A 27,792-nucleotide genomic window follows, 5' to 3' on the forward strand; every position below is an offset into this window, starting at 1 on the left:
GGTCTTTCAAAACACCTCAGCAGTGCCACAGGCTGATAGCTTCCATGCCACGCCACATTGAGGCAGTAATTGCTGCAAAAGGGGCCCAAACCAAGTACTGAGTACATATGCATGCTTATACTTTTCAGAGGTCCAGTATTGTTCTATGTACAATCCTTGTTTTATTGATTGCATGTAATATTCTATTTTTTTTTTTTTTTTGAGATTGTGGATTTGGGGTTTTCATGAGCTGTAAGCCATAATCATCACAATTATGACAAATCATGGCTTGAACTATCTTGCTTTGCATGTAATGAGTCTATCTCGTATATTAATTTCACCTTTTAAGTTGCATTACTGAAATAAATGGACTTTTGCCCGATATTCTAATTTTTTGAGTTTCACCTGTAATAACTGTATAATATTTACTTGAATCACTGGTAATAAATTTTGAACACCCAAGATAGAGGACACCTATTGCCTATGAGTTTGTCAAAAAATATAGAATTGGCTACTGCATGACACAGAATGCTGGAGTAAACAGATCTTTGGTTTGGTCCATGAAAGTTCTTTGATCTTCTGCTTTAAAAATCCAGAAGTAGGATCAAGGTCAAAGCTGGATACGTGTGCAGAGGCCATGTGTGGAAAATTAAAATTAAATTATAGGTCGTGTTTGGAGATATTTAGTTCTTTCAGTCCAGAATTCCTGAGATTTGTTGGAAATAGATAAGAAGCAATGTGAGAGTAGAACATGTATCATTTTGCAATGTCCAGACATTGGGACAGACATAAAATAGCTTCACTTGGCTAGACAGTAACATAGATGTATAACTGGATATCTTCCATGATATATAGTATCATCGATTGCCTTCAGGAAATATTTAAAAAGAAGGAAGAGAGAGAGAAAAGCCTTGAATCCTCTTATTTGTTCTTGTTTGACCTATCATCTCTTGGATTTAGCATTTTTTTTAAATATTTGTCAGCCCAAATGTCATATTCTACAACTGTTGTTTTTTTAAGAATTTTCTTCCTGTGAATTACAAACAAACAAGTTTGGGCAGACTAGCAATGTTTCAGTTCACCTGCAACTGAAATGCCAGTTTGTGTGTTAATATGTTCTATTAATATGAATCTAAACCAGTTGTGGGATTCAAATTTTTTTATTACTGGTTTTGTGGGCGTGGCTTAGTGGATGTGGTGTGGCTTGGTGAGTGTGGCTTGGTGGGCATGGCAGGGGCAGGATATTGTAAAATCTCCATTCTCACCCCACTCCAGGGGAAGGATACTGCAAAATCTCCATTCTCTCCCAACTCCAGGGGACGAATACTGTAAAAACCCCATTCCCTCCACATTCCTGGGGGAAGGTTACTGCAAAATCCCATTCCCTCCCTACCCCATTAACCTGCCTTCCAGCTCTGTTCTCCTGTGCAGGGCAACAAAAGAAGACCCAGCCAATCAGCTGGGATTCGGGAGGCAGAAAATAGATGGGGGTGGGGCCAGTCAGAGGTGGTATTTGCCGGTTCTCCGAACTACTGAAACTTTCTGCTACCAGTTCTCCAGAACTGGTCAAAACCTGCTGAATATCACCTCTGATCTCAACCTAAAAAGCATTGCTGACCCTGTCTGTCTTTCTCTCTTCCTTTACTTCATTTTGCTTTACTTGGATGATATTTGCAAATGAGCTTATAACTCTCTTTTTTTTTTTCAGCTGAAGTCTGACTTAGACAAGCAAGATAATTATCTGAAGGATAACGGTCCACAATTTTTGGATGGGCCTTATGAAGCTACAGTTCCTGAAATGTCTCCAGAAGGTACTTACCTCTTTTATTGATGCTGTGTGGGTCGTACTGATAAAATAAGTATTGCTATAGGAATGTGGTTTTTCTTTTCAAGTATCCAGAGTTCACAAGGATTCTTTATTTTAAAGATCTTGTGCATTCCATTATACCCTGAGGTTGGATTCTTCTGGACATACCATATTTTGGACTTCTACTTTCTGGATATTTCTGCTTTTTTAACATAAGTATTCAAGAATAGTCTTTGCTGATTTGGTCCAATAAGGACCAGTGAGTGAGCGGCCTTCTAGGACCTCCTCCCCCAGCAACCCCCTCCCCAAATAAAACTCTTTAGCTTCAATTTCCAGGGCTTGAATCCAGAAAACCCTATATTTTCTGATACTCTAGGCCTGAAAAAGTTAGTTTTTCTCTTTAGAGACTTGTAATCTGGTTTACTTAGCTGTACAAATACCGATAAGAATATAGAGTGAAAAAAGCCTAGTCCATCTCATCTACCTTCAGCAGTCTTACTGAAAATGGCATAAGACATCTACCAGTAATTTGGATGAGAGTTGCAGTTTTTGTTGTTGTTACCTTTCCAATTTGCACTGGATTCAATTTACAGCTCCATCTTTCTGACTATGTCTTCTCTCTGTTTATTTTTTGCTTCTTATAATTGGCATGGCATTTGGGTACTGTAGATATATCTGAGCACTTTTATGAGGTATTGATCCAGTATAGATCACTCAGTTTCTGACAATTTTCAAGATAATTGATGCTGTAATGAAGAGGAACAACCAATTTAGTTCCAGGAGATGTTGATTTATTTACTGCCCAGATTTATATGCCAAGAAACAATTACAATAGATTAAAAAAAAATTAATTGGGGGGAAAATCAAGACAATAACAGAAAGCAAGCTAAACCAAATAACTAACAAAAACACAATGGAATATGAACATTTAACTACCTTCTGAAAGCTTTGCATGGAAATTACTAATCTAACCTCAGAGGTGAAGCTGCTTCCTGACAGGAAGACCACAACATAAAATATTTAAAATATAAAAAAATTAGAACACATGTTATTAGATACACAAGGAATTTATCTCTGGTGCAGAAGCTCTGGATGTACAATGTGGATTAGATCAGGGTGGGATTCTACCAGTTCACACCCATTTGCTAGAGCCGGTTGTTAACATTTTAAGCAGTTTGGAGAACCAGTTGTTAGAAGAAATTACTGGCCTAATCCTGTAAGGAAGGCAGGAAGGAAACATTCTGATGTTGCTTACAGAAACTGTTAACCTTTATTACATTCTTGGCAGGACTAGACTTCCTGTCTCAGGTACTTCTCTGGAGTTTTTTTCCCCTCCTTTGCTGGGACTTTGCTTATGTGGAGTGACCATTCAAAGTTACAATGGCACTGAAAAAAAGTGACTTATGACCATTTTTCACACTTACAACTGCTGCAACATCCCCACAGTCATGAGAAGCCAGGCAAGGAGATGCGTGCCTCAATGTGAGTGATATTGAGTTGGCCACACCCAGCCAATAACATGACCACCAAGCCATGCCCACCAACTAAGCCATGCCCACAGAACTGGTTGTTAAAAAATTTGAATCCCACCCCTGATATATACCAAATGTGGACAAAGGGAACAAGAGGAATACAATCAACTCAGAACTGTCAGGAAAGCAAAAGTTCAGAATAAAGATAGCAGATAAGCAAAAAATCATCGATATATATATATTTTGAAAAGGTTTGTAAAGAATTACTGTATCAGCTATTCAGTAAAGAAGGCAAAATGCAAACACATAACATGGAAAATACAACTTTTGTCATCCCATCCCTCCCCAAACAAGACCCCTGTGTTCTATAGAAAATCAGAAGCATCTCTTCTCAAAAAGAACAAAAAGACAGATAAATTTTCCTTTGAAGAAACAATCTCAAAGGTAACTCAGGGACAAGACATGTGATATCCAGCATTTTTAACTAAGCACCAGTTGGCAATCACAAAGGTGTTACTCTGCTATTGTTTTGGCACTGTAGTTTCTGAGTGGCCTTCAAAGGTAGCCCTAAAAGACTGTGTTGTAGTAATCTAACTAAAGGTGATGAAACCAAGATCACCATCACAAGGATCTCTTGTTATAAAAAATGCTAAAACTACCATATCAATCAAAGGTGGACAAAATTGTTCAAGAGTCAATATATTAAAACAAATATATTTAAGATTCAGCACACTATCTGGCAGTTTCTTCCTCCTTCATATACATTTCATCACTCAAGGAAACCATAACAGTAAATGATGCATTTTGCAAATGGAACCATATAATATTCCCTTAGGAATTTCCCCAAAACATAGTTCATGTAGCTTAAATGTCAACAAACAATTTCCAAATATGAGCATGATTAGAATGGACCATATATTAGACATTTTGGTGGACCAGAAGTTTCATTTAAAAGGCTTTTTTAATGTTCCCCATAATTCTCTTTTAGCTTCCATGATATTCATATTTAGTGTTTTTAATAATGCTTCCAAATGTTTAGAAGATGATTAGGAAAAACACCACATGAAACTGTCATGAAACAGTCACAAGTTCTCAAGTTGAAAAAAAATGTGGCTGCTTTAAGAAGTTCACTTGTTTAAAAAATGCAACTTTTAAAGCTCCAGAAGTCTGTAGAGATCCTCAGTCATCCAGGTCACAGTTGTCAAAAGATGCTTTTTTTTAAGGAGCCAACTGAACTTTCTTTCTTTCGTTTTTTTCTTTGAAGATGTTTTGCTTCTCATCCAAGAAGCTTGGATTCTTTTGTTTTTCCAGGCTTTCCAGAAAGCTTCAAAAAAAACAACCCATTCTTTTTAATGGTCTCTTCAGAGGCACCTCCGTTATATTTTCAGCAACTGTCTCAACTGTTAAAATGATTTAATTCAAGATGGCACACTGACTTGCAAAATCAAGCCATTGGGTCTCAGTGAAGCTGACATGAACACAATTCAGCTGGCTGCTTTCCTTCGGCAGGGGCCTGCATATGTAAAGGACAGCTAGAAGCTGCTTGCATCTAGAATGAAGCAATGTGCCTCTACTGATCTAATGCTTTGAAGGGGGGTGGGATATTTCAGTCTGGAGTGCCATTTAGTAGCACATTTCAATTAAAGCTTCATCAAATTGGAGTGCATCTTCCAATTAACATAACTAATTAACTAGGTATCCCAGTGACTGAAGCTGAATTAAGAGTTTACACTGTTCTTCTAATAAAATGCACACACCTGGCATGCTGTTTATTTTTATTATTACATTTATATCCTGTTGCAATCATGAAAGAATCCCAAGATATGTGACTCACAAGATAAATAGTAATAAAACATTCAACAGTAAAAGAAAAAGCATACAATAAATGCAATGAAGACCAGCACTTAGTAGAGCAGCCATAAAGATCCCAGAAAAATCATGTGATGCATGTATATCTGCAAAGGTAAGAATCATGCAAGCAATGGTGTTCCCTATGATATTCTATGGAAACAAAAGTTGGATTTTGAAGAATAAGAATGAGTATTGATACTTTTGGATTTTGATGTTGGTGAGGACCTCTGAGAATACTATGAACAAACAAATAAACTGAATTAATCAACACAGAGTTCTCTCTCAAAGCACAGATGACCAGGCTCAAATTATCCTACAAACTAAATATTATGGGAAGACCTAACCCTCTGAAGAAGGCTTTAATATTGAGAAAGGCAGAAGGAAAGTGAAGAAGAGAATGACCAGCAGTAAAGTGAATGGACTCAGTTACAGTGGCTATGACTACACACTTGGAAGACTCAAAAGATCATGTTAGGGACAGATTATTATGGAGAAAATCTATGTATGTGGTTTTTAACAGTCAACTTCATGGTACACAATCTGTCTATTAAATGATTAAAACATCTATAGTTTGGTTAAAATGAGAAACATATACATATATAAAACATAACCAGCTCCAGTCACCAACTATGTATGTGTGTGTGTGTTTATATATGTATGTATGTATGTATGTATGTATGTATGTATGTATGTATGTATGTATATGCATTTATTTGTAAAAATTATTGGCTGCCCATCTTGCCTCAAGGTAACTCTGAGTGGCTTATAATCCAGAAAGTCATGTCCATTTTTCAGCTGTTCATTTTATTTATTTATTAATCAAATTTATATGGTACCCATCTCATGAACCTGACTCTAGAAAGCATGCAACAATCCAATAAAATAAACAATAATTTACTGTTATAAATAAATAAAGCAATAATTAGCTGAAACTATTATATAATATTGATTATTTTAAAAGATTAAAAACTAAAAGCAGAACTCAAATATGAAAAGAAAATAATAGGTGGAGGGATGTTAATAATAGTGGAGCCACCTCATGAGTTCACCCATTCCTGGGAAGACCAGGCCTGCTGATATAGGTGGTCTTAAAAGACCTTTGAAATGATGACATTGTAAACTATTCTGACAGCGTTGTAAAGCATTATGGAGTGGTATATAAGTCTAAGTGCTATTACTATTACTAATATGATCCTGAAAGTAACCTACTGCCAAATCATAAAGGGCTTTATGGGTTAAACATTTTATTAATGTAAGCAATATGGGCTGTGCAGCATGGGTTGTCTGTAACACATTATGGAAGTTGTTATTTTAAAGAATGCTTGGAGATTTTCTAATGGTTTAATAGCTATCACTTTTCCTATCAACTTTTTTACAGATAATATCTTAGTTTTTTTACCAGAAAATAAAAATCCTTTGAGGCTCTCCTGATGAATTTATAGGTAAAAAAATATCCAGGAACATATGGAAGAATATGATACTCCAAGCCTTAGCAAATGCTGTAGGTCTTCTTTTACCTGACATGGAAATTGATTTGTATTTAAATTTAAAACCTGGGTGAGAAATGAGTTGGATATGAGTTTTTCTCATAGCAAGCTGAGAAAAAAAAAAGAGAGAGAATGCTTGGGAATATTTTTTTTTCATGGGTATAATCTCCCCAAAGGGCCTTGGGATAGTATTAGATTTAGATCTAGGAGACAGACAATTCCCAAGTAGAGATGAAATTGTCTTTGGTAGATGGATTGTAGTATCTGTTCTTCAGTAGAAAATGCTCATTCCAGACCTCAAAGGTATGAAAAGCTATCAGAATCCTGTTGAGGATCATAGGTGCATTACTTGTTTGGAATTTCTTTCATTCTTTCAAGCCATACCAGAGGCATTAAATTAGGAATTGATGCACTGCAATTGCTTTTTTTTCTGACCAGAATTTTCTATTATTATCTTTTCACTCTACTGCAACTGGAAAATTAAAAGAATAGAGCAGCTCACATACATACATGTGAGCATGTATACTTTCAAAAGCAGAAAGTATTAAAAAAACCTATTCATGCATAAATAATATAGGGAAGAAAGAAAAACCAAGCCTTAGTGGCTTGACTATTTTGTATTATTATTTTTTCTTCCTTTTACTGATTTATAAAATGTATAACACATTCAGGCTGGAGTGCAATAAAACACAATTTTAAACAAGCCAAACTAAGGAATGATTGGGATTTTTTTTAAAAAAAAAGGCCAATAAATTTTAATAGCATATTAAAATTATTGACAACATCAGTTTAAGTTGTTTAACATGAATTCCATTCATCAGGTTTACTACTTTCATGGAGAATAATAGTAAATCTGAATGTAATTCAAGTATCTTCACTAATTTATTTATTGCAATGGGTCTCCAATTACAGATATATTCTGCTTTCCCATTTATGATTAATTGCCATGTTTTATTGCTATTCTTAAAATCAAACTTGGCTCATAAGGAGATGTGTTCTCAGTAAGATTTCATTTAAAATAATTTTCCTACCATGCAAATAAAGCAATATGATTTAGGCAAATGTGAGTAGGATTAGACCAGGCTTGGGAGAGGTTTTTTTTTTCCAACTTTGGCAACTTTAAAACTTGTGGACTTCAATTTCCAGAATTCTCCAGCCAACCATGGTGGGAGTTGAAGTTCTCAAGTCTTAAAATTGCCAAGTTTAGACTGTACTATACTATTTAACATAGTGACATGAAAGACGTGAAAGTAGGATATAGCATAGATAGGGAAGCAGAATCCATCATGAATTCCATCTCAAATATGTGTCTTATAAAGGCTTAACTGGAGCTGGTGTCTTACATTCAGTTATCTGAAAAGGTGCTCTGCCCTCTATAGGTATTATAATAAAGGGCAGTTCTTTATTTCAGAAAATTGTCCTTTATTTTTCAGTCACTTTTGAACTGGGCAAGCATTCTGGTTATTTAACTTTTACTATACTGTTGTGGAGCGGTGGAATAACTGAGGTGAACGTGGAGCAAACGTGGTTGCCGCGGCTGCTGTGCTAACAAGGCAGCCAGCTGGCGGACAACAGCTGATGCTGTTTGACAGCTCCCTTTTATAGCCAGCTGTCAAATGGCATCAGCCAATAGTAATGGTCCATGTTCCCGCTGGAAACACGGACCGGAGTGGAGACTTCAGCTCAGTCTTTTCCAAACGCAACACTCCTTTCCCCAGAATGGAGCATGCATAGTCCTTTAGGTAACTTGGGCGCTTGTGCAGGCGGCCAGATCTTCTAGGCTCCGGTGGAGTTGCTGCTGGATAGAACTTTTCTGATTGTCAGGCATTTTGTGGCCCTGACGAAACTGGCATCTTGGCTTCAGGTGGCTCTGGGTGAGGGACCGATGACTGCTCAGGTAGCCTTGCATCACTGTCAGGTTCTCAGGAAGTTTCTTCAGGCGCTGGTGGCTTCTCTGCCACAGGAACATCCTAAGGGCCATCTGCAGACGAACTCCAATGCCTTCTAAGTTGATCGATATGGCAGCGCCAAATGTGCCCATCTTGCAGTTGGAGCCTGTAAGACTTAGGACCGGATACTGCCACAATCCTCCCAGGCATCCACAAAGGGTGCCCCGCATAGTTCCTGGCATAGACCTGGTCACTCTCAGCAAACTCCCTTGTCTGGTTATTTGATCCTAGGAGCATGAATGGGGCATAATATGGATAGAGTCTGTCTAAAGTAGTCCTCACATGTCTACCCATGAGAAGTTCAGCCGGAGACCTATTAGTGGTGGCACAGGGAGTCGTGTGCTGGATTGGAAGATACTTAGCGAGCCTAGAGTGCCAATCTATGGGCCCAAGCCTTTCCAGGACCTTCTTAGCAGATCTGACTGCCCTTTCAGCCAGACCATTACTGGCAGGGTGGAAAGGAGCTGTAAGTGTGTGCCTGATTTCCAGGTTATCTAGGTAGACCTCAAATTCACAGGAAGTAAATTGGGGGCCGTTATCAGACACGATGGTGTCAGGGAGGCCATGGGTAGCAAATATCCTTGATAAAGCCTTAGTGCTTCTAAAGTTGTGGTGGTCATCAAGGTCAGCTCTACCCGTTTAGAAAAAGAATCAACCATCACCAGGAATGTACACCCATGAAAAGGGCCAGCCAGATCAATATGCACCTAGGACCATGGGGTCCCAGAATCTTCCCACATGCCTGGAGTGGATGTTGGTGGAGCAGGTCTGGTAGCTTGGCATGGCTGACAAGCATTCACCCAACTTGTAATCTGAGCATCCATGCCCAGCCACCATACATAACTGTGAGCTAGGGCCTTCATCCTGACAATGCCGGGATGCCCTTCATGCAGGACTTTTAAAACTGTGGATTGCAACTTGGAAGGGATAACTACCCTAGTTCCCCAAAATAAACAGCCTTGCAAAGAAGACAATTCTTGCTGGTGAGTTTTGAAGGACATGAATTCAGGGGCATAAGGAACTGCAGGCCACCTCCTTCCCACCCAGTCAAGGACTTGGGAGATTACCTTGTCCATGGCAGAATGGGCAGCGATATCAAGGGCGGTGATGGGAAGGTTGAGATCATTGATAAGGAACACAGCATTAGTCGATGCAGGATCCTCAACAGGAACAGGCAAGGGGCAATGGCTAAGGGCATCTGCATGGCAGAGACTTTTGCCAGCTCGATAAACCAGTGTATAGGAATAGGCAGCCAGAAATAAAGTCCACCTGGTCATTCTTGGAGACAAAATCTAAGGACTTTGTCTATTGCCTGACAGAAGACCTAACAGAGGCTTATGATCCGTAACTAACTCGAAATGGTGTCCATATAGAAACTAATGGAATTTTTTGACAGAAGCAACTGCAGCCAAAGCCTCCTTGTTAATTTGGCTGTAGTTGCCCTCAGCTGGGGAAAAAGTTCTGGAAGAAAAAGGCAATGGGTGCCTCAGAACCATTAGGCAGTCTATGACTTAAAACGGCTCCTATGCCAAAAGGTGAAGCATCTGCTACTAAAACTAAAGGTAAATGTTCATTAAATTGGATCAGAACAGCATTGGATGTAAGCAATGATTTGACTGCATGGAAAGCATGGGCTTCCTTTGGTCCCCAATGCCAGGAGGATTGCTTGTCCAAGAGTCTATGCAGAGGTTCTGCAATGGAAGCCTTATGTGGCAAAAATGAAGCATAGAAGTTAAGAAGTCCTAAAACGGCCTGGAGCTTGGTTTTGTTAGTTGGTGTGGGTGCCTCAGGAATATCACTTACTTTGGATTTGATTGAGTGAATACCAGAAGCGTCAATTCTGTATCCGAAATATTCGACCTGTGGGGTGGCAATAGTGCATTTCACTTTTTTTAACCTAAGACCATACTTTCTGAAACAATCGAGGACTCCTTTGACTCTTTGCAGTAACTGAGGCTTGTCAGGGGCAGATATTAAAATGTCATCGAAATAAGGGACTACACCAGGTAATCCTCAAAGTAGTCTTTCCATTAATGATTGGAAAATTCCTGGGGCCACACTTACGCCAAATTGGAAGTGCCTACATTTAAAAGCACCTCTATGCATTACAATAGTTTGTAGTTCATCAGCTGTGTCATCAACAGGGAACTGTTGATAGGCCTGTGACATGTCTAATTTCGCGAAAATGGTTTCTGGCTCAAAAGAATGCAGCAGGTGCTGGATAACTGGGACTGGATAAGCGTTGATTTGTAAATATTTATTCAAAGAGCTCTTGTAATCTGCGCAGATTCTTAAGCTACCATCTTTCTTCAGGGGTGTCACTATTCTTCAGGGGTGTCACTATTCCCAAAATGGGAAACCCATTTCCACAGGTTCTAATATACCCTGTTTAATTAATTTGTCAAGCTCCATATCTAGTTTGGGGCGGATTGCAAAAAGTACCCTTCGAGGCTTTAAATGGATTGGTACTGCCAGAGGGTACAAGTTGAAAGATATTGGGGTTCCCGAGTAACAGCCCAGGCCCTCGCTGAACACATTAGCATAGTCATTAAATAAGGCATCCACTTCAGCTTTTGCAATAGAGTGGATTCTGCTTATATGGAGGCCAAGGGCAGGGAACCAGTCTAAGCCCAACAGGCTTGGAAGGGCACCATCCACTACCACTAAAGGCAAGTGACCTTTAAAATTTTGAAATTGAATAAAAAACTTGCCTTTTCCAATGACTGGGATGGTTCTGCCTTGGAAGTCACGTAGGGTTAATTCGCAGCCTTGAAGCCTCTTCTTAGCCATTCTGGGAAGCAGTTGTTTCAAGGTGCTCCATGAGATGATGGACAGTGCTGAGCCCATGTCAACCTCCATCCTGCAAAGTTTCCCTGCTATAGAAAGAAAAACACTGATTTTGTTAGAGCCTTTGTTAGTCAGCTTGGCTTGATAGCAGGTGAAACAGTCTTCAATTTGTTTTTGGAAATGCTGAGTTGTCTGAGGCTTTGGGGCAAAAATCTTTCCTGCTTGACAGATCCTGGCTAAATGACCCTTTCTCTGGCATTTTAGACAAATGGCATTCCTGAACTTGCAGGATGCCCTGAGGTGGTTTCCCCCACAGCTTAGACAAATGGGCTGACATCGTGGAGGTTGATTGGGGATTGACCTGTTTTCCCTTTGACTGGTTTTGGGCTGCCTGAGGTGATTTACATCATTAGCCTCTTCATAGTCTTCTTCTGTGGGGGCTTCATCGTAATGGATGGCTGAGCTGCTCTGGCTAATTGTATTTCCCTGAATTTCTGCTGCTGAAAGTGCTGACAGTTCAGCAGCTTGAAACTCTTCAGTTGCTAATTTAAGGATTAAATCCCCATTAGCCAATAGACACCTTTGTAGCCTTAAATCCCTGATGCCACAAACTAGTTGGTCTAATAACATGTCCTCCAGATAATCCCTAAACCCACAATGCAAGGCAGCTGTACGTAGGGCAGCCATGTACCCACTAATAGTCTCTCCCTCAGCCTGAATCCGTCTTCTAAAAGCATGATGCCTGGCAATTCAGGATGACTTAGGGGAATAGTGGTAGGAAAGAATTTCCTGCAATTCTTCCCATGGAACAGTCTTAATTGAATGTGGAGCCAATAATACTGTAGCAGTGTCAAACACTGTGGCTCCGCAAAAACTTAAAAAGTAGAACTTTTTCCTATGGTTGGAAATGTCAGATAGGTCTATTGCATCTAGGAAACAGTCAAAAAGGTTTCTGTAGGACTTCCATGTTTCTGCTGTTGGTCTGAAAGGTGGGAACGCAGGGTTCGAAGTGATCTCAACTCAGTGGTGCCGTATCTTCTGAAGAAAGTTGAAATTCGCAGTTGCAAATAGTGACAGTAAGTTCTTAAAGTGATATACAGCTTAGTAGTGGCTTCGGCTCTTTTTGTAGTGACTTCGCTCAGGGATTCTTTGCTCAGTTGCCTCTTATATGTATCCCACCCTCATCGCCAGTGTTGTAGAGTGGCGGAATAACTGAGGTGAACGCGGAGCAAACTTCAGCTTTTTACTTTATTATAACAATAAAGGGTTGCCGCAGCTGCCACTCTAACAAGGCAGCCAGCTGGCGGACAACAGCTGATACTGTTTGATAGCTCCCTTTTAAAGCCAGCTGTCAAACAGCATCAGCCAATAGGAACAGTATGTGTTCCCACTGGAAACACGGATCGGAGTGGAGACTTCAGCTCAGTCTTTTCCGAACACAACATATACAATGGTACACTTAATACCTAGTCTTCTACATTAATGTGGAAAAAAGGAGAAATTGAATTGTCTTTTTAACATAAAGTTACATTTACAGTTTCATTTTAAGTATTCTTATCAGAAAATATTTTTCATCTAAAGCTTTTATTTTTTGGGGTGTGTGTATTGCTTTTAAATATTCTTTGTAAAGCAAACTTATAAATATAAAACAATCATTATAAACAATGAACAACATGTTTATCTGTATGAACATCTTTCCGATTTGCCCCCATTTTAGCTTTGTCCTTTATATTTTCCAAGAAAATATGGACATCGTATCTATAGGCGATGCTTCTAAATGGATTTATTTATCTGCCTAAGTGCAGATGGCACAGCTTTGCCTCAGTCCACCAAATGATATGAACCTCTTCAATGTGTTTTATGTCTCCTCAAAGCTCCAGAGAGACTCATGCACCAAAATGTATCCCAGTTTCTTTCCATATTTTATTGGAAGCTTCTTCTGGCTGCTGGAATTGTCAGAGAAGATAGAGCAAATGTCATGAAGAAGCACATTATTTTACTTGTAGAACCAAGGGTGGCACGTTGATTTGTGAAGCAGCTTTAAAGCTTGTTATATTCCAATTATCATTTTATCCCTGACATTGTTCAGTTTTTATGACCATAATGCCCCTCATTCCTCACAGAAATGCTAAACTATAAAACATAAAATAGTTACAAAGAAACTCCATCTTACTGCCATGGACAGCCAAAATCAGCTTCCTTATCCATTCAAATGTGAGATTCAATAAAGGTCAGGTGTTGTAACATCTGTACAACAGTAAACAAATGGATAAAATTAAGACAGCCCTTAATTTCAAATAAAGAAAGATTCTACTTCCTCCTCACTCATGAAATAGGACCGCTACCAAGGATTTCAGCAAGTGAGTGCCGCTTTTGCAGATCATGTTTCATGTCCTAAAGGAATTTTACATCTTTAGAACAAAGATGTGATCTTGATGAGAAAATATTATTATTATTATTATTATTATTATTATTATTATTATTATTATTATTATTATTAAAACAAAAGGGATATTGACCTTTTCTTACCTTAGTCTAAGAAAGGATATAAAGGTCTAATATTATAGAATAAAAAGAAATGTAACAAAATATCATAACTGAAGGGTGCAAGTCTCTATCCAAAAATCAATATTCTCATAACAGCTGAATTTTTCATCCAATATTTTCTCAGGTACCTCAGTCATTCAGGTGACGGCAACATACCCAACAGGTGTTCGTCTGATTTATAGTATTCTGCCAGAACAGCCCTATTTTTCTGTGGAACCAACTTCAGGTATTGTTTCTCTTCTAACTTAAGTAGCACCAATAAATCACCGAAGTATATTGTATTCTCTAATTTTTATCAGATTCATTTTTATGATTAGTTCACAAAACAAATAAATGAGATTTAATTCAGTAAGATTATTTGTTTTTTTGTTTATGTATTTATTATCTATTTGATTTATGTATCACCCATCTCATCTAGAAAATCAGAAAGCCATATGTACAATATTATTTACTGAATCAAGGACTTGAACTATCATGATATAGTTTCAATCTAACAATCTTGCTTGGGTAAAAAAATGCATACTATCACAACATTTTGACTTTCCTCCCTTACTTAATAAATTATAAGACTGAATATTGATTGTATGATTTCTTTCTCCATGCAGAAGTATAAGTTTACTATAAAACAAAATATCCTATACTTTAAGTTTGAAATTTGGTCTCTAACAAAGAGTTAGGTTGATAAATACCATCCAGATCCTTTTAACATGCAAAGGTATTTGGAATGGTAGTATGAGGCCATGACATTTCAAAATAATAGTGCAGAATGCAAATTAGAGCTAGCAAGAAATGGAGGTGCTGGGGAATTTACATTTGTGGAAAGAGTGTAATGTTTGGAACACTGCCTCTTAGAAGCTACAGTAAATGAGGACAGAGTTGTACAAAAAAGTGAATATGCCAGGTTTTTCTTCCTTGTTTAGTATTAGAATTCAAATAAACTGCAATGAACCTGAATGGGAAAAATTTAGGTCATACAAAAAGGGGGGAAATCAGGGAGCAGTTAACTAAAATGACAAAAATATGGCAATTGTTTGGATAAAGCTATTGAGAATAACACTATTAATAATGATCATTATCATATTTAGTGATTGATAATTTTAATTTATGTATAAAATTAATATAGCCACCCAAATTTGACTATATTTACTATTTGCTATTACATCACATCTGGTTTGCCACTGGAGAGTAGCAAATTGTACTAGTTGTGTTTTTGGTTTAATCCACAATGACTATTCACTCTTTAAAAAAAAGATTATAATTGCAATAGTAAAAACTGATGCAAACCAAAAGAAAAAAGAAATCAGAAAAATGAAAAAAAAATTGTTTAGAGTAAAGGGAAAAAAAGAAATACATAAAGAAGTACTCCAACCAGAAGTATAAACAAAATTTGTAACTTTTTACCTTATTAAAGGTTACTAGAAAAAAAACCCAGTATATTTTAACCTTGATGAAATAATCTAACTTTCTATTCCTCCTTTTTATTTCTAAAAGTTTTAATCTTTAGTCCAATTCAAATCATGTCAGAGAATTTGATTTATTGTTACTTCTTTTTTTAATAATTCATAATTCATAATTCATCCAAGTTTTGACAAATTTCTTTTATAAATCCAGTATAAAATAATTATCCAGATCAAGATCTTGGTTTACTGTTTGTCACAAAATGGATGTTCTCTGCTCCTTCTGCATTATATAGGTGTGGTTAGAACAGCCTATCCAGGAGACAGAGAAACCCAGGATAAGTATTTTGTTGTTATCAAAGCTACAGTCAAACAAATTGGTGGACCTTCAGGAACAACAACAGTGACTATTAATCTTTCTGATGTTAATGACAATCCTCCTCGTTTTCAACATAGTAAGTTGAATGTATTTTCATCATTTTTTACCGTTTGAATACCCATGCAATTAGATATTGTATTCCTAGTATGTTAACAGTAATTGAAAGCTAGTATTACACTGTGCCTACATTTAATAATTATTATGTATGAACTTCATTTCCCTCATCAAGGAACCTTAAGAAAATTTGTTTTGTCACTGAATTCTTAGTACTGATATATAAACAGTATGTATCAATTATTTCTGGAATAATTTTTAATACAATAAATATAATCATACCATATTTTATTTCCATAATCATTTGTCTTCAAGAAAAAAAATGATGGTAGTTAGACCAAGAAATAGAAAAAGAAGAAGTTAAAGTGCTCTGGGACTTTAAAATACAAATAGACACATACCTGCCACATAATCACAGACGTAACAACTGTCAATAAGAATGGCAAAAATGTCTGGATATGGACATGGCAGTCTCTGGACAGCAGAATAACAAGAAAGAGTTCAAGAAAATAACAGAATACAAAGGCATGAAAATACAGGCAGTTATAAGCATTTGTAGCAAAAGAAAGTAAAGATAGTAGTAATAGTGAAAGTACCTTGGATACATCTGGAGCACCATCTGAACACCAGCACCATTGACAACATCACCACCAGAAAGGCAGCTTTCTTGGAACAGCTTACATCCTGCAACAGTACCTTTAACACCATCAAACAACAGCGCCTGTCTATTCCAGGTCCTTGGGAAGAATTTCACAGGTGGATAAAAATGCCAAATCTAGTCTCAACATTTGGCTGACTATGCAATCAACCATAATAATAATAAATGGACAAGGAAGTTAGGAAGATATTTTTTTCATCTTTGTCTAGGACAAACAGAGCTGTCACTAATTTAACATTCATTGTATCCATAGGCATTGTTAGTACTACATTTTTTTATTTATGCACTGGAATATGTTTAAGGATGAAACCTTTACACTATATTCATATTTCAAATGAATCAATATAATCAATACAAACTATAAATGTTAAACATTGCCATTAAAACCAATAGTAAGGCAGTTAAGAATACAGTTTAAGGAAAAACAAGAGGATTTAGAGATCTTTTCTGATGAGAACAATGACCTGAAGATGCTTCTAAGCTCAAAATATATTGGATATATATTGGATAATATATAACTGTCCTTTCATACATTTCCTAAATTTGTACTTGCCAATCTCTCTCTTACAATAACTGGGAAGGATCTCTACTGGCAACTAAGCTTGCTACAAGTGAAAGTACCTCACCCAACATTTCAAGTTTAAATTAGCACTGGGATTGAGAAAGCAGCTGTATGTTGTACTACCTGAAATTTCTTAATCACTTCTTAAAAGAAGTTTAGATAAAATAGATCATGGCAGTTCACCCTAACATCAGAATATAAATAAAATGTGTCTTTCCCAGGTAGCATCCACATGGTGTTTCAGCCTTGTTAAAACAAAAAGTATATCATTTGAGTTTTCCCCACTTCATATAAAACACACTGGTTCCATAGAAGGAATCCAAGATTGATTGACTGATTATTTATTTAAAAGATTTACATGGCTGTGCATCTTAAGCAAATCTGGAGGGCTCAAAACAATAACCAGTTACCAATTACTGACAATAAAACCAATAAATAACAGTACAACAGTAAAACAATAAAACAGAATAGATTGTAGTAAGAGGACCCAGATTGTTGGGGCAATATGCTGACTCTGTAAAATACTTAGAGAGAGTTGTAAAGCACTGTGAAATGGTATATAAGTCTAAGCGCTGTTGTTATTGCTAGTTGTTTGCCATAATCTATCTCTAAAAACTTTTAAAATTCCATCGGAGTTAAGTATGTAGTAAATTTAAATAAATAAACCATAACAATTTGCCTCTAACTTTAATTTACTAAATGCCAGTTATTTTATGCTAATGCTGCACCAAGTTGTCATGTAAAAAAAGTCTTGGAAGCTCACAATTTTTTAAAAATAAGAAATTATTATACTACTGGAAGAAATTATTTTCCTCTCTGCTTCATCTTTAAAGCTATCTCTTTTTCTGTCTTCCTGAATGATTATCACACAACTACTCAAGTTTGGCTATATGATATACATATATAACATATAATGAAGTACTGAAATGAGAGTTATCTAAGGACAAAAATCCTAGGAAGATGAAGTAGTGAAGTGATAAACCAATAGGGAGTAACATGGAAAACAAAGCAGTTCCTAACAATCCAACAGATTTTTAACTTAGGAAAATGAAAATACCCCTTGCCTTAGAACAGAGATAGAACCTCAAATTTGTAGAGTTAGTTTCCAAGCTAATAGCATAAACTTACCCAGACATGACTCAGTAACAAGAACAGTGATGTTACATAAATTTATTTAAATGGTGGCTCCCAGTTATCCACAAAATTCTATCTTGAAATTAATTTTTTTTAAAAAGGCAACAAAATAAAAAAATGCTACATAACAAAGTAACTAACTAAAGGGTTGGGGGAGAGACTTTGTTCTTTATTATGGGTAAATTTATTATGGGTAAATTTATAAGGTAATTTGAAATAAACAGTTCAGAAGAATCTTGATTTGCATATGTAAGAGCAGAAGACTTTTACGTGATAAAACCTTACTGTAGTTGCGTTAATGTATTTGTTTTTATTTTTCTTTTAATACATATATTGGGCTTTGCGGTTGTTATTTATTTATTTATTACTAGTTGCTCTGAATGAAGGAGACACATCAGAAGACCAGTATGTTCATTTCCCAATTAGGAAAAGAAAATAGAGAAAAAAGAATCGGATAAAAGCAAGGGGAGAAAAGGGTTTTGAGGGAATATCATGTCCTGGTAGCAGAAGCATAACCAATGTGATTGATGTATGAAGGAAGCTTCCAGGAGAGGGGGAGGAGAGAAGAGGGGGAGGAGTGAATGAAAAAAGGTGACAATAATATGGATATAACAAAAATAAAAGATGGTTGAATTTTCTTTATTTTATCTGCTTTGGAAAGTGGATTTTCGAATTGATCAGTATTCAAATTTAAGAACTTTGATATATTTTGATGTTCTACTGTTTGCTGGTGTTATTCTAATTATAAACAAGGGTATAAATGTGTCAGGTTAAAAGGAAAAACTTCAGACACAAGAGATTTAGCAGTTCTATATTGCAATACTTAAAAAAACCTTCTATACAGCTACTTCTTTTGAAATTTAAGAATGGTTAAATTAAACAGTCAAAAGCTATTATTAAAGACAATGAGCTAATAGCACAAAGAAATATTTGTTACAACAAATCTTTACATAACAATGTGATTCTCAGAAAGGATCACGATTTACATTTTGTTGCTGTCAAATGAACAATGAACGTTTAATCAGGCTTGTACTGATAATTGCCTTTTCTTTAAGAGCGCTATGAAATGAATGTATCCGAGGCAGCTCCCGTGGGCACCATCCTTGGCAAAATCATGGCAAATGACAGTGACATAGGAGACAATGCAGCTATGGATTATATAATAGAAGAAGATAACCCACATATCATTTGTATCATTACTAAGAATGACACCCAGGAAGGAATTGTCATATTGAACAAGGTGAGATGTGATTTGTTACATAAGAAATAGGGAAACAGGCAAAATCAAACAGCTTTACTCATTATATGGTTGGATGGAAAGAAGTTGTAATAAATATAAAAGCCATTCTGTCATCTTTTCTAACGTTTTGTCCTACATTAGCACAATCAATATAACATATTCATAAAATAGGCAGTTTACTTGTTGCATACCTGGAAACAAACAGTGTTAATCATTCTTGACTGAGAAAGTTAAATATTCTGCGCTAAACTCTACCGACTTCAGATTGTCTCAAGAAATGTGTTCTTTTGGCTTACCTTGTAATAACTCTTTCGAGCAGTCCTTATTAAGTCTAATTTTGTTCTGCAGGCTAAACTACTTACTTCCAATGTTGCTTTTAAAATTCCAGTCTGGTTTGTAGTGGTTTGGCAATGAAGCTGGTTTGGTGCTCAGACTATGGTTTTTTCAAGCTATGATCAGTCAGTCCTGGCATCTCGACCTTCTAATCTGTATAAGAAAGACAAGCCTTAACGGATAGCCTGTATTGATTGAATCTCCCAGAGTCTACCTTTGTTGCTTTTAGGGACTGTTTTCTTCTCAATAGTCCCCATTCTTTTCCTTTGCTTTCCAAAATGTTTTCACGCATGCATGCATTCTTTTACACTCCCTTCATATATTCTATAGTGTTCCTACTCAGTACTCATCTTACTATATCAAACCAAAAGACACAGATTATTCCTTCATTCCACTCTAGGCCCATAGAAATTTCAGGAAACAGAGAACTGATGGTCCAGATTCTTAGAAGTAAAGAAATAGCATTCATTGCAATTGTGTAACTTCCTTCCAACATGCCTGTGTTGCTACTGAAGTACTATAAAAAGTTGTGGTATAGTGGACACATAATGAGTGGAAATCAAATGGGTGTCGAACTCAATCACATCATGTGACATCACATGATGTATTGTGACCTCTTTTACCTTTGCTTAGCTGGGGTGGGCGTGGCCTGCACATGACACATCCAGCCCGCAGGCTGCCATTTGACACTCCTGGCAGAGAACATAATGACCCAAATGAGCAGCCCAGGATGAAATGGCGGTAAAGGGCAGCAATCAATGCTTCTTCTGTTTTTATGGAGAATCATAACTGTTCATTGCAAAGACTATGTGTTCTGCTGTCTCCCCCCCCCCGCCCCCGCCCCCAGAAGGGATCTAGGACAACTTGCTGCAATCATCTCACCATGGCCATCTTACTGTAGCCAACTCATTGTGGCCCACTTGCTGCGAGAGAACTCCCTACCAGACAATCCACACAGCAAAACCCATTGTAATAAATGTTATCTGCCACTGTTTCTTCTACGTTATTTCCATTTTTTGTCAATGGAAATAACGTTGAGGAAACAGTGGCAGATAACATTTATTGCAGTGAGTTATCCTACACAGAATTGTCCTGCAGAAAGTTATCCACAGTGAGTTGGCTGTTGCGAGATGACCACACTGAGATAACCATACTGGGTTGGCCACAGAGAGATGGCCACAGAAAGTTGGCTGTGGCAAGATGGCCTCTGAAAGTTGGCCATGGTGAGATGGCCATGGTGAGAAGGCTGTGGCAAATTGTTTCATTCCATTCCAGAAGTGATCCCTCTCTCCACAATTCTGCTTCTTCCTTATCTCCCCATGTTTCCTGGCTGGGAAACATTGGAGGATTTGTTCATGATGATTCTCTTTCTCTTGGATGGAAAACCCAGGGAAAGTGTAGATCACTGGACAGGATGAAACACCACATCATAACTTATACTACCAAAATCAACTAATAAAAAAGCTAACTGTAAAAAAAGTGCACTCATGAGGATTACACTAACATTTTCTTCCCTTTAGGGGAGAAAAATGAAATAGATAACATGCTATTTTGAAAACATTCCCTATGAAACCAAAGCAATGTTTCTCAATTACCTGCTTATTGTTAATTTCTCAGTATTGGATATTCTTCTTCTTTTTTACAGACAGTTGATTATGAAAGCCAAAGGGCATACAAAATCAAAGTAAAAGGCATAAACAGGCATGTTGAAAAACGGTTCCTTGAAAAAGACACTAAGTTTGAAGATGAAACGATTCTCAGGATCATAGTGAAGGATACTGATGAACCTCCAGTTTTTGTATTAGATGAATTCTTCATGGAGGTTGCTGAAGACAACTTGAAAGGCTCATTGGTGGGAACTGTGAGTGCCAGTGATCCAGATGATATTGACAGCCCAATCAGGTACACCCCAAATCTTAAGATAGGCCTGGATATAGATATGGCTGGACATAATAATATTATTATATGGTTTTTAGTGCCATTGACGATTACTCCCCAAGATCATTGATGTAGGCCTGAACATTGCACATGTAGTTATTTTATTGGAATGGAGGTTGTAGAGAAATCTTCTGCTTGCACTGTATCCCTTGCATCATGGGATTCAGGGGGAAAAAAAAGAAACTTTCATAAAGTTTCTGGCTCTGAGAGGTAGGGAAGTCTGTGAAGTCAGTGAAAATAAATCTATCGGTTTTGTTCTCCTGGTTCCAAGGGTTTTCTATCCTTTATGTTTAATGGAAGTGGTAGTTGTTCTTTTGCCTTTCTCCTCTTAGTATTTCTTTTTTCCCTTTGACATTGTTTCAAAGCAGCCACAATAAAAATGTACTGCCGTAGCCCAACTTAGTTGCCAGTGTGAGTCACTTCACAAGTGGCACTTCACTGTCTCTTTTTAATCGAGTCCTTCATCTGCTGGGAGCCTGTCTGTGAAAGAGGAATGAATAATGCATTTTACATTTGCTTCACTCTAATACAGGTATGAACATATTTCAGCGCATAAAAAGAGGGGCTTTGATCTTGGCAGCAGTGAATTTTAAATGTTTATCACTGTTCATTTTTCATGATTTCTGAATAGCCAAAGCCCACATATCCATATTCATGGCTACACAATTCTGTTTTCTTGACTGACAATAGTTTATACATCCTTCTTTATGGAGGATTTTTTTGTATTCCAGGTCTCAGAAACTCACTCTTCTTTTTCCTTCTCTTTTAAAAAATCTTTCATGTGCAGATATTCTATTGCCCACCGCAAGTACGTAAAGGAGTTTTTCAGTATCGATGCCCACAATGGAACAATTAGTATAACTGAACATCTGGACCGCGAGAAACAGATTTGGCACAACCTAACTGTTACTGCTATAGAATCAAGTGAGTAGGAGATTTAAGGTACCTGTCCCAAAAGTGCATTATGCAGGGGCATCTGTGGGAAAGGATGTCAAAAAGTCAAGATGGCAGCTCTGATGGTGAAATCCAGTCCCATCTTGCTATGATGCCTGTAAAAAAAGGACCAGAACTTGGCTCATGCATTTACCATCATCACTTGACTTATTTAACTACCCTTGCAGATGTCTCTGATACCACTATCATTTTGTAGCAATTATTTTCCAAAGGTTCCATCTTTTGCGGTTGAGAATTTTTGTTTCTTTGCTGCTTGGTTCAAAAGGTAACACTAAGGAAAGGGATGTGTCTATTGGGGTTAAATCTAAAATTTTAATTTCTTTGATCAAATAGAACTTTTGAATGGGAAAAAAAAATGTAATACAGGTAGGTCTTCAACGTATGACCACAATTGATCCCAGAATTTATGGGGTGGGAATTAGTTAAGTGACTTTTGCCCCCATTTTATAACTTTTCTTGCCACATTTGTTAAGTGAATCGCTGCAGTTGTTAAATTAGTAACACGGTTACTAATTTAAGTTTGCTTGTCAGAAGGTGGCAAAAGGAGATCACATGACCCCAGGAATACTGCAACCGTGACAAATATGAACCAGTTGTCAAGCATCCAAATGTAAATCCCATGACCATATGCATGCTGCAATGGTCATTCAGGTAGAAAATGGTCATCAGTCATTTTTTCAGTGACATTATAACTTTGAATGGTCACTAAATGAATGGTTGTACGTCGAGGACTATCTGTATAATAGAAATAATTAATATTTTCGGGTACACTGCAAGGATATAAAATTGTTCTCTTGATAAAGGAGTTCATATTAGTCAATGGTTAATTTCACAGACTTCTTTATTAATTTATGAATTATTAAAGTTAATTTCACTTTATTCTTTATTAGTGGTATGAAATTACCCAGCATTTAACTGAACTCCAGTCAGGAAATTAATTCTGAAATGGAGGGCATATTCAGTTAAACTTCTATATAGCCCCATCCCTTTTGATATTCTGAAAGGTTCTTAAGATCTGGTTATGTGACCAAGCTTGGATCTCATATGAATTTGAGATATGTCTAGATATCATACTTGTTGAGGGATATATTTTTATATCCTTCAGTTATGGGTTATGTTTTTTTAAGATATCTATAGGTTTTTTTATATAGTTGTATTTTGCATTTTCATTTTCTTGCTTTTTATCTATTGTTATGCACTCTCCTTGGGTGAGATGAGTGGTTAGTACATTTGATTAACAAATAAATATAGTTGGAATTGAAAAGCATTGGCTATATAATTACAGTCCTACTATATAGTTCTTCTGTTGGGTTATCTTAAATTCCAATGCAAGCTGCAAGTTGCCTAATCTGTGAATTTGTTTGTAAGTCACCCTGCCTTTCAGACATTATTTCTTGTGTGTGTTTTTTTAAATACTTTGTTTAGTTCAGTCTCTGCTAAATTCTTAGTTCCGCATAACAAAAAGGTAAATGCAAATCATAAAGGGACAGTTTTGTTTATCTTAAGATTGGTTATTCAATAGGACAAGCCTATGATTTTTCATTAAAAGAATAATGCAGACAAACACTTCAGCTAAATAAAAGGAGAAATCATTTCAATAATTTTTTTTCAGAATCCTAGCTGAGTGAATACAGCATTTTAAATGTACTAAAAATAGTGGATTTTATATCTGCAATGTCAAGGCATTACGTGACTGTTTTCATTCATATTCTTAGATTTTTTCTTTTTTAAAATCACAAAAACGTAGCAAAAGAAGTTTAATGATAAAATATTATTAATAATTATTTTAAGAAGTCAAAACTATCTAACTATAATTCTAATTATTTATTTAATAAGCACTTACATCTTACTAGGCTGATGAATGTGCACAGTTCCAAAGAGGTAAACAATTAAGGTAACAAAAAAACCTATTTAAAAAAAATAGAAAAAAAGACAAAAGTAATTCCAAAGGTGCTTTTTTTTTTTTCAAATGGCAGCTGGACATAATTTTTGATCTGAAGACATTTCAATTCTTATCCAAGAAGCTTCTTCAATTTTGAACAAGCCACAATTTTTGAATACTTTCTTGCAGTAAGAAAGGCCTATTTTCCAGGTCTTAAGTCCGCTGAATTGTGTTGAACATATATATCAGAGTAAATTGTACCATATTGTGCTTTAATTCACTTAAGTAATTAAGGAAAAAGTGTGGCTTTATACATTTGTCTAGCTTACAGCTCACAAATCATCTTGATAATTTAAATATAGAGCAATTCACTGTTATATAGTGCTTTTCTGAATGCCTTAAGCAAAGACCCATCTGTGCAAAAGGATTTGAATTTAACATATATTCACTCAATTAGGTACAAAACTTTATTATTTTATTTTATTTTTATTTTATTTGGTTTGTCAATTGCTTACAAGATAATAGGTATAAGTAAAAACATAGTTATGAATACATGGATACATATAAGAAAAATAAAAGAAACAATAGGACAGGGACAGTAGGCACGCCCCCTAACAGACCTCTTAGGTCTTCCTTCCTTCCTTCCTTCCTTCCTTCCTTCCTTCCTTCCTTCCTTCCTTCCTTCCTTCCTCCCTCCCTCCCTCCCTCCCTCCCTCCCTCCCTCCCTCCCTTCCTTCCTTTTTTCCTACCTTCCTACTTTCCTTCCTTCCTTCCTTTTATTTTTGAACTCATAAAGGAATATGAACTTTATTTGCTGTTAAATTTTGACAAGCTATATTATATCAATAAGCAAATACTTAATGCGCCTGAATTAATATTTGTGGTTGTTCATTACATTTTTTATTAATCATTTCTTATATCACCATTATTGAAGATTCTTTATGACATGATATACAAAAAAATAACTTGCAAAACACTGTACTGGTTTTATTGTGATTATTTTATTGTGTGATATATTAATGTGGAATATAGTTGTATATAATACTTTTTATTAAAATCTAAACTGAAGATCACAATGTTCCTTAGAAACAATTTTTGAAGAGACAGAGAGAGAGAACTTTAATAGTAGAGAAAAAGCTGTTGACTTTCCATTCTGCTGTGTTTTTTATTTTTGTTTTCTTGTGATTTAGTAAACCCAAAACAAATGTCAGAAGTAAATGTTTATATTAAAGTTCTTGATGCAAATGAATATGCGCCAGAATTTGCAGAAAACTATGAGACTTATGTGTGTGAGAATTCAAGAGCTGGACAGGTAAGACTAACATTACTTTGTAAAAAGCATTAAAATTCTCCTGAAATCTGCCAGTGTTTCTTTCTTCTACTTCAGAGGTGTCAAACTCATGTCATCATGGCAACATCATATGACGTATTGTGATTATTTTTCCCTTTGCTAAACCAGGCATGGGCATGTCCAGCATGTGACACATTCGGCCAAATGGGTCAAGAGTTGACAGCCCTGTTCTAGTTGTAGGAAATCTTGTAAGAATTTTGTTCATGCATGCATCTGGAGTAAACTCTTTCAGCTACCACTGACAACTTATCTAGTTATAACATTATTCTTTTTTTCTTCTACATCAGAAATTCAAAGAGAGGCTTTGTCCTGACATCATGTTTCTTGCATCTTCATAACCATGTGTTGTTCTGTTTGCCTTTACAAAATGGTTGTGTGCTGGGATTAAAAATGAACTATTACCTACAAAAAAAGAAGGGTTTTTTATCCTCTGCTTAGCTTTCCTTTACCTCTCTCTATGCTTTATCCTTCACTGTTATAAAGTGAGCATAGACCTGAAAATATATTTTTAAATAAAATAAAACAGCATTGGAGCTCCAAGAGATGATCCAATCTGCATTGTCCTCTTTCTATAATTTAGGGTTACTGAATCATTTCCTGCCATTTTAATGTCAACCACTTGCAGTTCTGGCTTAGCTGTTGATATAAATTTTAGTTTCTTTGGGCAGTTCTAAGAGCAAAGTTCTGTTCAATGATGGGACTGAATTTGATCTGTCATAAGGAGCAAATGTATGTGCAGAATAATCTCAATTCCACTGAGTTTTAGTTTTCATTTCCTGACCAAAACTGTGCACCAACTGGCTAAGACATCGATCCTCCCCTGTAGCCATAATTTGATTAGTTCTTAGTTCTACACAAGACTAATAAACCTGAGGAATAGACGTGCTCTTCAAATCTTAAGAAACTTAAGAATCAAAACAATGCATCATCTCCTATTCCACTTGAAATATTAAATTATATAACTTGGGCAATAGAAATCTTATTTTATTTTATTTTTTGGTGTATTGTTGCCTTCATCAAAGCTTTATTTCTGTGTATCTGTATCCTCAATTGATACAATCATAGCATCATTATTATTATTTTTGGTCTTTTAATGACCCCATAATCCCTTGCATTGGGGTGGAGTTGAGGCAAATGAATGGAGCTGAGTGTTTACTGGCTGGATGCCCTTCCTGTTGCCAGAGTTCTCAACAGATAGTTACTCATTGTGCCCAGAGAGAGAAATATCTGCCGCTATATAGGGTTGAATTCACAGCCTCCTGATTGTGAAGCGAGAGCTCCACCTCTAGGCCACTGCACCACTCATAATCATACCATCATATGATTGAGAAAAATCATTTCAATTTTTTCTTTAACTAGGTTTACTTGAGAGATTCTGATAGTGTCAAAACAAGAATATGTGTATTGTCATACCATTCAATTATATGATAATGTAACTGGACCATGAAGTCTGACATATGAATAATCATCATGATAACATGATGAGCACATGTTGATCTCTACATTGTGAATTTTATAAGCATGCAATGCCATTGTCTAACTCAGGGGTGTGAAACTCGCGGCCCATGTGCCAGATGCATCATGCGCTGGCCACACTGATGCCCAATTTAGTGAAGGGAAAAAAGTCATGATATATCATGTGACGATGCCATGACAATGTGAGTTTGACACCCCTGGTCTAACTGGAGCATGCTGACTATGAAGGAAGATTTTCTTGCTATTTTAGACTCCTTCAAAAAAAAACAAAACCTATGAAGCCAGTAACTGTATGCATAGTTGAGCAAGAATATCATTGGTTTTGTGTAAATAGATGAATCTCCCCATGAGTCCATGATTTTAATTTTAACCACAAATTCCAATATATATCTTCAAGATAGGATGGGACAATATGAAACAATATATGTGTGGTATACATACATGTATGACTGACATTAGCAAGAACAGATCAAAAAAGGATAAGATTATTGCTATAGCAGTATGAGCAAAACAACACTTTTTTGTTTATGCATGTAATCTTGATGAATGTGCAAA

At 36.4% G+C, this 27,792-nt stretch overlaps 1 protein-coding gene across 1 annotated transcript in view; it reads left to right on the top strand.

Annotated features, from left to right (window-relative positions):
- LOC113435640 (cadherin-19-like) overlaps positions 1-27,792 on the top strand; it is a 71,855-nt gene that overhangs the window by 27,621 nt on the left and 16,442 nt on the right. Inside the window, exons 3-9 of the mRNA XM_087931025.1 lie at positions 1,688-1,790; positions 14,004-14,105; positions 15,573-15,731; positions 19,119-19,303; positions 21,282-21,538; positions 22,362-22,498; positions 25,601-25,722. Of these exons, the coding sequence (XP_087787151.1) occupies positions 1,688-1,790; positions 14,004-14,105; positions 15,573-15,731; positions 19,119-19,303; positions 21,282-21,538; positions 22,362-22,498; positions 25,601-25,722 (1,065 nt within the window). The remainder of the gene's footprint in view (positions 1-1,687; positions 1,791-14,003; positions 14,106-15,572; positions 15,732-19,118; positions 19,304-21,281; positions 21,539-22,361; positions 22,499-25,600; positions 25,723-27,792) is intronic.

Source organism: Pseudonaja textilis, chromosome 3, assembly GCF_049901715.1.
Source record: "Pseudonaja textilis isolate UNSWEBS1 chromosome 3, rPseTex1.2, whole genome shotgun sequence".
Classification (NCBI taxonomy): Eukaryota; Metazoa; Chordata; class Lepidosauria; order Squamata; family Elapidae; genus Pseudonaja; species Pseudonaja textilis.